At 49.1% G+C, this 12,365-nt stretch overlaps 1 protein-coding gene across 45 annotated transcripts in view; it reads right to left on the minus strand.

The window, feature by feature from the left end:
- Positions 1-12,365, minus strand: part of LOC109864681 (protocadherin gamma-C5) — a 186,029-nt gene that overhangs the window by 11,267 nt on the left and 162,397 nt on the right. For 43 of the 45 annotated variants that reach the window (XM_031798539.1, XM_031798544.1, XM_031798534.1 and 40 more), the window contains exon 2: positions 1,839-1,897. In XM_031798539.1, the coding sequence (XP_031654399.1) occupies positions 1,839-1,897 (59 nt within the window). Of the gene's footprint in view, positions 1-1,838; positions 1,898-9,654; positions 12,348-12,365 lie in introns of those variants that run through there. The other 2 variants (XM_020452551.2, XM_020452552.2) reach the window with 2 other exon arrangements.

Raw genomic sequence — 12,365 nt, forward strand, 5'->3', positions numbered from 1 at the left:
GTAAAACTACCACGAAATACACACAGCGCACAAACTAAAAACCACACTGCACCGAAGTCAACCAATCGGAGGTCCTCATCAAAGTCTGACTTTCACAGAGAGACCAATAGCCCAGCTCGGCACAGGCTAGTGAATCTGAGCTATAGCTAAAGGGTCAGGGGTATCTACACACAGCGCTGCAGAGCTCTACCTACCTACAGGAAGAACCACTGTAGCTACTCTCTGCCCTTAACAACTGGTTTTAGATCAGTTTCCCTTACAACAGTTTCAACATGACCTATTTACGGGTGCCTCAACAACAAAAAAAACCGATCCAGAACAAGTTGTCGAGGCCATAAAGTGACCACACTCTCTATACTAATACACACGTTGATACCTTGTGCCTCGCTTCGGCGTCCATCTTATGTGATCACCGTTGTGGTTGTAGAGACTGGGAAACACAAGAGGAGTGTTACACTATTCCATCTGGATCTACAGGCCAGGAAAAGATCAGGCAACATCAACTCAGCGGAGCTCCGCGTTTCTGTGGGAAGTGTTGAGCCTGTGACATCCACATAATGGTTCAAAGAAGAAGTCAGGTTTTCCAAATGGATCGTTCCCAATGTACCCATAACCTCAGTGGCTTCCAACATGGAAAGCTCTCATGTTTTTGTTCCTTGTTAAAACTGTGTGTGTGTGTGTGTGTGTGTGTGTGTGTGTGTGTGTGTGTGTGTGTGTGTGTGTGTGTGTGTGTGTGCGTGTGCGTGTGTGTGTGTGTGTGTGTGTGTGTGTGTGTGTGTGTGTGTGTGTGTCCCAAGTGGTAGGAGAAGCAAGCTAGGACTGGAGAGCCCACCCCGCACCCACTCAGATGGTTCTTGACTCATGGAATGTGTTGTGTAAAAGTTATGTTGTGGAAACTGTTGCGGTGTGATCAGCAGTTTGGCACACAATGTAGGCCAAATAACCGATGGAGAAACAGTCACACACACAAACTGATTTATGTCAGTAGATGCAGTTTCCCCTCTACCACCATGAAACAGCCAATCACTGATGTCCAAACAGTATATCACAAGTGATCAATCAGATGCTATCACCGAGATGGAAACACAAACGTGATCAATGAGCTAGAATGTGTATATGTTAGTGCACTTATGTTCTCCCTTCCCCCCTTCACTCTGCTCCCCTACTCTCCTCAGCAGTACTGAGTGATGGCACACAGACTCTGTGAGAGTAGAGGGAGGGAGAGGAATGGCGGCCATTTTGTGTGTGAGGCAGAGAGCAGCCTGTTCACTCAGAGGAGTCAGGGCTCAGATGGAATCTCAGGAGCTCCAGATTCTCATCTACACAAAGTCTCTGTGCCTCAGTTGCTGATATCCCCTCCGCTGCGCACAATGGGCCCATAAGCAAAGTATGTTCCTACTGCTTCCTAATATAATGTATTTTTAAAATTGTATTTAACCTTTATTTATCTAGGCCAGTCAGTTAAGAACAAATTCTTATTTACAATGACGGTCTACCCCGGCCAAGCCTGGACGATTGCTGGCCCAATTGTGCGCCGCCCTATGGGACTCCCAATCACGGCTGGATGCGATGCAGCCTCGATTCGACCCAGGGACTGCAGTGACTGCCTCTTGCACTCCAGAGTGGCGCAGCGCCTTAGACAGCTCCGACACTCAGGAGCCTCTCTTTCCTAGCCATCGCTCAATCTATGTCTCCCCATCTCGTGTGTGTGTGTGTGTGTGTGTGTGTGTGTGTGTGTGTGTGTGTGTGTGTGTGTGTGTGTGTGTGTGTGTGTGTGTGTGTGTGTGTGTGTGTGTGTGTGTGTGTGTGTGTGTGTGTAGAAGAGTCTATGTACTCACCCACTGGGTCCAGGTCTCTGTCCTTGTGTGAAGCGCCAGTCAGCGTTTGGAGGCTTTTGCTGTGAAGAGAACACAAAATACAACGTCAAATCTCTGTTTCTACACACCAACAGGACCACGGGACTGCCTGTCTTATGTGTGTATTGTCTCTGTCCATCCGTGTGTGTGTTTACCAGAGGAGGCTGGCCGGAGGAGCTATAGGAGGACTGTCTCATTGTAATGGCTGGGATGGAATCACTGTAACAGTATCAAACATATGGAAACCAAATGTTTGACTCCGTTCCATTAACTCCATTCCATTACGATGAGCCTGTCCTCCTATAGCTCCTCCGGCCAGCCTCCTCTGGCGTGTAGTCTTTTCGCCTGTGGTCGGGGGGCTGAATAAAAGGCATACATCTCTCAGCCTGGGTGGGTGGCCATTTTGTTCTGAAATCCATGGAGCAGAAAACGTCAGTGAAGCACACAGGGACACACACAGGGACACACACAGGGACACACACAGGGACTCCGCTCCCAATTACAGGCACAAAACAAAAACTCAACTAAATGTATGGGATTCCACAAGATATGGAGTAGAAATCTGTCCTTGTTGATGATTCTATCCTCAATACGGTGCATGTAACTTCATAAAGCCTCCACTGAAGCTTTTACATGATCAATGTCTTTGTTTATCAGATTCAGACAAGACGAGGGCTTCATTGATGAGAAGCTCCCTAACATTGATTCACCAGGGTCAATACAAATAGGTGACACATAAACAGTGCTGGTCTAAAATGTGGTCTTGGCTGATTCACAGCGATAAGAACTCTGACATGATACTAGAATCATTAAGATCCCCAGGGCCATGACTGAGTGCCCCAAGGACTCCTCACGCTCTGCCTGTGTAATTCACAGCCCACTCATAAAGACCTGATTGTGTTTTTCAACAGAAGCCAGAGAGAGAGGGGGAAAGAGAAGGAGAGAAATAGAGAGGGGGGGGAGAAGAGAGAGAGAGAGAGAGAGAGAGAGAGAAGAGAGAGAGGGAGGGGGAGAAGAGAGAGAGAGGGGGAGAAGAGAGAGAAAGAGAGGGGGGGGAGAAGAGAGAGAAAGAGAGGGGGGGGGGAGAAGAGAGAGAAAGAGAGGGGGGGAGAAGAGAGAGAAAGAGGGGGGGAGTGAAAGAGAGTGAAAGAGAGAGAGAGAGAGAGAGAGAGAGAGAGAGAGAGAGAGAGAGAGAGAGAGAGAGAGAGAGAGAGAGAGAGAGAGAGAGAAAGAGAGGGGGGGGAGAAGAGAGAGAAAGAGAGGGGGGGGGAGAAGAGAGAGAAAGAGAGGGGGGGAGAAGAGAGAAAGAGAGGGGGGGAGAAGAGAGAGAAAGAGAGGGGGGGAGAAGAGAGAGAAAGAGGGGGGGAGTGAAAGAGAGTGAAAGAGAGAGAGAGAGAGACATGGGAGAGAGCAGTCATAGAAAATAAGCGTCAGCTGAATATAGCAGCTGTTTGTTGTTTTAATATGAACAGATACAGTGTGCGAAATTGACCAAAGAGGGAAGATTTGTTTTTTAGAAGAGATAAAAGCCTATATCTGACCCCCTTCTCTTTATTCCTAAAGTCCCAACCCACATCCATTTCTCTTCCGTCTCTACCTCTTGTCCCATCCCCTCTCTCTCCTCTCTTTCCCTTCCCCTCTCCCTTCCTCTCTCTCCCTCCCTCCCTCTGTGGTTTGGCAGTGAGGCGGTGAATAGACCCTTGGCTGTGTTCCAGACTCTGTCTCCTAATCGACAATGGAGGAGAGAACAGGAGAGAAGAGAGAGGCTCCCCAGACAAACTAGCACGGCTGCCGCCCGCCTCCCCTGCATTATTAACACAAGTGTTCTACCACAGAGAGACCAGAGAGGGAGAGGGCGGAAGAGAGAGAAGAAGAGGGTATGGGGAGAGAGCGAGAAACACGCTATCCAATTTCAATAACACCTTCACCACCAACGTGTCATTTACAAGCTGCGCCAAAATGACCCACTACGGGTTACATTTCTGTCTACTCCAGGGTCTCTGATTTCATTGCATGTAACACAATAATACACATCACTCGCTCTTTGTGCAAATTCTATCCTGTTAAGGATTCTGTAGATGGATTCAGACGAGCAGATGGACTCGAGGCAGCCATCTTTAATGGTTGGCTATCTGGTTACATATTATTTGCAAGAATGTAAATAAAACAGGAACACCCAGGTCTTTGAACTATGAATAGGCCTCTAAATTAGAGAATGATGACTGGGAGGGAAGAAACGGGTGGGCGGATGTGTAATCTAATCTTCTCCGCTCGTCCAGTGGGTATTTGGTCTCAATCTGAGAGACAGACTGACAGATGTATATTTCCCCCTTTCGCTCTGCTAGTGTGGCGTGAGTCACCATGGCAGTAAAGGGGAAAAAGAGAACAAGTGATTTTTCATCTGAAAACGAGTAGGGGACCCAGCATTCCAGCTGTGTGACGCTCACTGCAGCCACATAAAAAAATTAAAAAAACCTGTCTCACTCCCAGAGGTCATTCCCAAGGTCAGGTCCCGCCACAGGCATGTAGGGAACAAAAGGAAACAGACTCGCGGCTCGGCTGACGTTCCACCGCCACCGGAACGCTATGAGATCTGAGTAAAGCATGTCCTATACTGTTGCTGTTACTGAGGTGCGTTCACAGGTCACACATGAAAAGGGTCAAGTTACAAGAGCACAACCTTCTGTTAGAACATCAACAGTTCTCAAGTAAATGTGTTCTTACTTTCTGCCCTTAAAAATCCACCCATAATACTCCTGATAGGGATCAGTGCAGTGCTCCAGATAGATGATCCAGAGTCAGTTATTAAGGGTAGAAACCAGAAAGTGACCAGAGTAGATGAAAAACCCACTGAACTCCCTCAGTGAGAAGCTCTGTCTGCTCTGAGGTCAGATAGGGATTATGGTTCTCCTGTTCTGATCCATAGAGACTTACCAGACTGACTGCTTCTAACACAGTTACCACTATCACTGGACAGAGTTACACTAATAGGTAGAGAACCTACTGCCTTACAACCTGTTCATGTCCCTAAGCTACTACTACACTAAACAGAAATATACACGCAACATGTAAAGTGTTGGTCCCATGTTTCATGAACTGAAATGACAGATTCCCAAAATGTTCCATATGCACAAAAAGCGTATTTCTCTCAGATTTTGTGCCCAAATTTGTTTACATCCCTGTTAGTGAGCATTTCTCTTCTGCCAAGATAATCTATCCACCTGACCGATGTGGCATATCAAGAAGATGATTAAACAGCATGATCATTACACCTTGTACTGGGGAAAATAAAAGGCCACTCTAAAATGTGCAGTTTGGTCACACAGCACAATGCCTCAAATGTCTCAACTTTTGAGGGAGCGTGCAATTGGCATGCTGACTGCAGGAATGTCCACCAAAGCGGTTGCCAGAGAATTGAATGTTAATTTCTCTACCATAAGCCACCTCCAATGTTGTTTTAGAGAATTTCGCAGTACGTCCAACCAGCCTCACAACCGCAGACCACGTGTATGGCGTTGTGTGGGCAAGCAGTTTGCCGATGTCAACATGGTGGCGGTGGGGTTACGATATGAGCAGGCATAAGCTACGGACAACGAACACCATTGCATTTTATCGATGGCAATTTGAATGCACAGAGACCCATTGAATGGCCCATTGTCGTGCCATTCATCTGCCGCCATCACCTCATGTTTCAGCATGACAATGCACGGCCCCATGTCACAAGGATCTGTACACAATTCCTGGAAGCTGAAAATGTCCCACTTCTTCCATGGCCAGCATATTCCCCAGACATATCACCCATTGAGCATGTTTGGGATGCTCTGGATTGATATGTACGACAGCGTGTTCCAGTTCCCACCAATAACCAGCAACTTTGCAGAGCCATCGAAGAGGAGTGGGACAATGTTCCACTGGCCACAATCAACAGCCTGATCAACTCTATGTGAAGGAGATGTGTCATGCTGCATGAGACAAATGGTGGTCACACCAGATACTGACTGGTTTCCTGATCCACGCCCCTACCTTTAAAATAAAATGGTGTCTGTGACCAACAGATGCATATCTGCATCCTAGTCATGTGAAATCCATAGATTAGTGCCTAATTAATGTATTACAGTTGACTAATTTACTTGGTCATGTATACTGACCTAGACTCTGGGACTCAATGGGCTTTTCCTGGTTAAATAAAGGTTAAATAAAAAATATTTTTTAAATAACTCAGTATACATCTCGCCTTTATATTTTTGTTCAGTTTACATGAAAACAGTATTATTTGTACAGACAACGGCAGAGAATTGTATGGACTGAGGATTTATCTCAGTCCATATCTGATCTTTATCTGATAAAGAAGGACGATCACAGAGTGAAAGCTCTGGACACACACAAGAGAAAAAGGCGCTAATCGCTGGGACATGAACATCTGGGCTCCATCCTAGTGTGCGTCCCGAGTCCGACCCGGAAAAGATGAATGAGAGGAGAACTCTTTGAGCACTGGCCATAATCTGATGAATGGGAGGACATTCATCGGCAGGATTCTTCCCGCTGAAAAACACACACACACACTTCACACACTTCACACACAAACCTTCCACTGGCATGGTTCTCACACAGGCCGGGCCCCACCTGGTGCTGTGTGTCGTGTGAGGAAGTTACGGTTTCCAAACGCAAACACACACCCATACACACCAAAAACACACACCCTCACACCCACACCTCTTGGCATTGACAGAACTGCGGCTAGACTGCACCTGGTGCTCTGTCTGAAAGAGGAAGTCCTAATAGTCTCCCAACCCACATCCCCACACACCAACTCCCACACAATATTCTCCCGGCTATCACAATAAATGCTTTTCAGTTCCATTGTCCTCCTAAGCCATTCAGATGATGACACTGGGGGGAGGAAAACAGATTATCATGAATCCTAATACTGAAAGCTATACGGATCCTAGAGACAGAGTCGACAATGCAGGACCCGCAAGGAGGATAAGTCCAGGACTGGAGACCAAATGAGAGACGAAAACAAGGGGAAAGGCTTTTGGTGAGATTTATACTGACACACTGGACCACACTGAGTCACAGTCACACGCCATATGATCCTGTAGATGACTCCGGGACGGGTTCACCGAGCCACGCGGGCCGATTGGCAGCGTGTGCTGCTTCTTCATCCGCGAGAACAGAGTATTTACAAAACGCTCCCACATCTAGTTGTTGCACGTGACCACGCGCCCTGTAACCTGATCTCATAGTTCCATTTCGGGAATTTGCCGCAATTGGATGATAACTCTGTAACCACACAGAATGAATGGGTTAACATCCGAAAGGTTACAGGGTTCAAACAGAAACGACTCAAAGGGTTAAGTTTCGGAATTCACTCCAAGTGGTTAAGTTAAAGGGCTATGGGCGAAGGCGAAGGCTTAAAACAAAACAATTCAAAAACAATACACGGCCTCCATTAAGTATCATTCCAGTACTCTCCTTGCTCGCTCGAGAACTGAACTGCCGCGGCGCGGTGGTCTAAAGCAGCGCGCTCTGGCTCTGAGCCTGCCGAGTTTGAGCCAAGTGCTTGGGCCATCTTTTGTTTTCGGGGAGTGCCCGACGAAGGCACCTGTCGACGTCCTCAGGACCTTTACAAACGTCCAAAATCGACGTCTCTTTCTTGCGACCTGCGTGTGCGCAGACCCTGACATACAGATCTAGCCACATAATGCAAATGCGACCGCACACACATACCCTCAATGTGGGGGTTTGTACTACACACTCAGTACTACACGCTCACAACTACACACTCCGACGGTTCCATATACAAAAGGCCTTTGAGGAGGAACTACACACTGCTATTGAAATGAGAGGAGAAGTCACTCTGTTTGCCACAATGGGACCCTGGGGACATAGGGCCTTGCTAAGATTACATCTTGCTGTAGGGCTTGGAGCGCCTGACTATACACTGTATACACACACGCTGATTGTGTCCCCTCTGTGGCGCTAGTCCATTAGAGGCCAATCTGTCTGTCACTGCGGCACACGTGCGTAATGTGATTCCCTCACTGTCTTTCTCGCTTTCCCTCCATCCTTCTCGCCCTCCCTCTATCGTTGCTGTACTACACGTGTCACTGGAGCAGGGAGACAGATGGTACCTTAACGACCCCGGTGTAGAGAGAGAGAGAGAGAGAGAGAGAGAGAGAGAGAGAGAGAGAGAGAAAGAGACAGAGAGAGAGAGAGAGAGAGAGAGAGAGAAAGAGAGAGAGAGAGAAAGAGACAGAGAGAGAGATAGACAGAGAGAGAGACAGAGAGAGAGAGAGAGAAAGAGACAGAGAGAGAGACAGCGAGAGAGAGAGTCATGATGACCATGACAGTCACGAAAGGAGAAACAGACCAATAGAAAATCAGATAACCAGGAAAACACCCGTGCTCTCTCATCATGAGATATAAGCTGTGTAATTCACCAGAGACACATATCCTAGACAAGAGGCATTATGACAAACTAAACCAGCACACTACCCACTGCCCTCTTCCTGTAGGGACTTTACCAAAACTATAATCACTAGCCAGGCTAAATGAAAAAGGGATTAAACAAATGAAAAAGGAGAAAGAGGCCACTGAGTCTCTCTACATGAAACATCAAAACTAGAGCACTGGCAGCCATCTTGGAAATGAAGATATACACAGTTAGTCAGTGAACAGGGAGGGGTCCTCTGCATGTACTGCATGTGGACAGTCAGAACATAACTTTTCATCCACACCCCGGAACACAGAGTGAAATGGTATTTCCTAACAAGTGCTCTGGGAATGAGGTTTGGGAATGTTTGACTAGAGCTGCAGCCACAGGCACACAGACAGCCACACAGGGTGAGGTCACGGTTGGCTATGTGACTCAGACATGGCATGGAACCAATCAAGGTTCAGAGGACAACAGGAAGTGAGGTCGCGTGCTGACCCCTGGAATTCCCTTTTTTTTCAGCCACCGCTTTACTCTTTGACCCATTCCCCCTTTTCTCTCTTTCCTTCCCTCTGTTCCATCCTCCCCCTTCCTCACACCCCCCCCCCCCCTCTTTTCCACCCCCCTCTCTCTTCCTCGCTCTCTGTCATCCGGTCCCCCTCCACTTCCTATCTCACTATGCTATTACTCTAAGCTCTGGTATCTTTTTTCATCTGTCGTTACTCTCCATCTGTCAAAACCACCCCATCCCCTCTACCCCTCTACCCCTCTTCCCCTCTACCCCTCTTCCCCTCTACCCCTCTTCCCCTCTACCCCTCTACCCCTCTTCCCCTCTACCCCTCTACCCCTCTCTGCACTCCAATCCATCCATTCCCTCTTCCCCTCTACCCCTCTACCCCTCTCTGCACTCCAATCCATCCATTCCCTCTCTCCCCTCTTTCTCTTGTAGAACATTGCTTCCCTGCTGATCTCGTTTAGTAATTGGAAGACCGAGAGAGCGAGGGAGACTGCATCTCCTATGAAATATTAAAGCAATTCTCCCCTCCTTCGTTTCCTCCCCTCGCTGGCTAGCAGGGCGACACAGTTATATGAGCTATCTACTATACCACACACATCATGAAGAGAGGGTTGAGGGTCAACAACACTAGGCTTTAGGATAAATACTGCATTGCTACGTGACTTAGTCAGTCTAGGTCAGCAGGCTCAATTGGGTAAGCTAAGTCAATAAAGACCAGGATCTTAGGATAAAACCTTAAATGTCAATGCTTATAACCTAGTACTTACAGACCTATGTCATTGGTCAAGTGATTTTCACAATACTCGATTGGCCAGTATCCCGCCTCCTCCCCCCAGTGCCCTCACCTCAATGGCTGAGTTCATTAGGTGCTTCCTGTTGAGTGTCATGCTGAGGGTGTTGTTGTGACTCATCATGGGCGTCTTGACAAACACAAAGTCACTTCGGCTGGAGATGGTGGAGTAGCAGGGTCTGTAGGTCCGTGTTCCTGGGGGGTCCTGAGCTCCTCCCACCACCTCCATGTAACGGATGGGTCCGTCTGTGTTGAGCTGCAGGTGGAGGTCCTTGCTGGGTCTCTGATGGTGGGCCCTGCTGGGCCGGTGGCGGCTGTAGCAGCAGCCTGTCCCTCCGAGGTCGCTGCGGTGGCGGAGGCATCGCACCATGAGGATGAGGAAGGTGAGGAAGAACACGGCCGAGACACAGGCCAGCGAGATGATGAGGTACAGGGTGATGTCAGGCATGCCGGTGCGACGCATCACAGACGTCTTCCGGTTGTCCGTGGCGGCGTCGCTGGTGCCCTTCTCCTCCACGGTTACTGTGATGGCCACAGTGGTGGAGAGAGTGGGCTCGCCGTTGTCCTGGATGACCACGATGATGTCATAGGCGGAGCCGCCCTCCTCCTCAGCTAGTTTGCGGGCGGTGCGGAGCTCCCCTGTGTGGGGGGCGATGCGGAAGAGACCAGCGTGTGGCCCTGGGGCGATGGAGTAGAACAGCCAAGCGTTATGTCCACTATCAGGGTCCACCCCTACTAGTTTATTAATGAGATGACCCGGCCCAGCCGACTGGGGTACACTCAGCATCAGCCCCGTGTCCTGGGGAAAGGGCGGATATACGATGAGGGGCGCGTTGTCGTTAAGATCCACTACGAACACATGCACAGTGACGTTGGCAGTCCGGGGTGGCGCCCCGGCGTCTCGGGCCTGCACCTCGACACGGAAGGCATTGAGGGTCTCATGGTCTAGGGAACGCATGCTGTAGATATGTCCAGTCTCTGGGTTGATGTAGACATAGGAGGAAATGAGGGAGCCCTGAACCATGCTGGGCAGGATGGAGAAGGAGACACGGGCGTTGTCCCCTGTGTCCGGGTCAGAGGCTGTCACCATGGTGATGGGGGTGCTGAGATCGTTGTTCTCGGGGACGTCCACTGAGTAGGAGGGCTGGGAGAATGAAGGAGCGTTGTCGTTCACATCTGATAGCTTGACCACGAAGGTCGTCCGCGACGACAGGGGAGGGGAGCCCGCGTCGGTCGCCATGATGACCACAGTGTACTCTGCCATGGTCTCTCGGTCCAGGTTGCCATCCGTGACGAGATTGTAGTGCTCACCAAAGGCAGAGTTGAGTTTGAAGGGCAGGCCGGACTGGACCTTTAATGTCACCTCCCCATTCTTACCAGAGTCCAGGTCCCTTGCACTGATGAGGGCGATGACTGTACCAGGAGCTGCGTCCTCTCTGATGGGACTGGTCAGTGACGTCAACGTTATCTCTGGAGAATTGTCATTCACATCAGTGACGTCAACTATAATGTTACAGGAACCCTCCATGGCGGGGGTTCCCCCATCCCTGGCCTGCACGGTGATGTGATATTCATTCGCTGTCTCATAGTCCACCTGGCCATTTACACGGATCTCCCCGGTTTTAGAATCCACGCTGAATAGCTTGAGCACCCGGTCCTGCGTGTATTTACTAAACAGGAAGGAGATCTGCCCATTCTGACCGTAATCCGCATCGGTCGCGTTCAGTTTCGTTACTAAAGTGCCCGGTTCAACATTCTCCAAAATGCTAACTTTTTTCACCGGCTCTTCAAAGACGGGCGCATTGTCATTGACATCCAGAATTCTTATGAGTAAAAGAGTGGATCCAGACTTCTCCGGCTTTCCCCCGTCTACCGCGGTGAGCAACAGGCGAAACGAGGCCTGCGTCTCCCTATCCAAAGCCTTCTCTAAAACTAATTCCGGGAATTTACTCCCGTCACTTTTCGTTTCCACATTCAAAACAAAGCAGTCGTTGGGTGCGAGGTGATAAGTGCGCAGAGAGTTGATACCCACATCTGGGTCGTGCGCACTCTCCAGTCGGAACCGGGTGCCCGGCGCGGCCGCCTCTGATATCTCCAAGGAAATATTCTTAGTGGAAAACTGCGGCGCATTGTCATTCGCATCCACAATATCAACAAGAACCCGATGTATTGCTAAAGGGTTCTCAAGTACAATCTCAAGATGTAGTGAACACGTTGAACTTAATTCGCACATGTGTTCCCTGTCAATTGTCTGTCTAATAACCAAATCCCCAGTCGCATGGTTTACCTCGAAGTACTGCGCGTTAGATTCCGAGATCACCCGCAATTTTCTCTGAATTATCCTCTGAACCGTGAGGCCCAAATCCTTAGCGATATTCCCGACCACAGCCCCGGGTCTTAGCTCCTCCAAAATAGAGTAGCTGAGTTGCGCGGTCGCGCCTGTAAAGCACGCCAGAGAAAACCATAGACTCAGCACTGGCCACCCTCCGTAGCCTTTCCTCTGTCTGGATTCCATTATGAGGGATCCGCGGGGTCCGGGGGATGGAAAATGTTCAAAGTTAATATTTTACCGTAACTCATCTATAGTCTCGGGAAAACGACGCTACCAGGCTGTCGGTAAACACTTCCGTTTAAGAAAAAGTGCGGTGGGAAGTTTAGAAGTTATCATGACGCCCTAATTCTATACGGAAAATTAAAAAAGAGGAAAAGTAAAACTCCATGAAGGATCGGCTAAAACTCTCCACACTCGTCTCCTCTGCTCTGCTC

The sequence above is a fragment of the Oncorhynchus kisutch genome, linkage group LG19 (assembly GCF_002021735.2).
Source record: "Oncorhynchus kisutch isolate 150728-3 linkage group LG19, Okis_V2, whole genome shotgun sequence".
In the NCBI taxonomy this organism is placed as follows: Eukaryota; Metazoa; Chordata; class Actinopteri; order Salmoniformes; family Salmonidae; genus Oncorhynchus; species Oncorhynchus kisutch.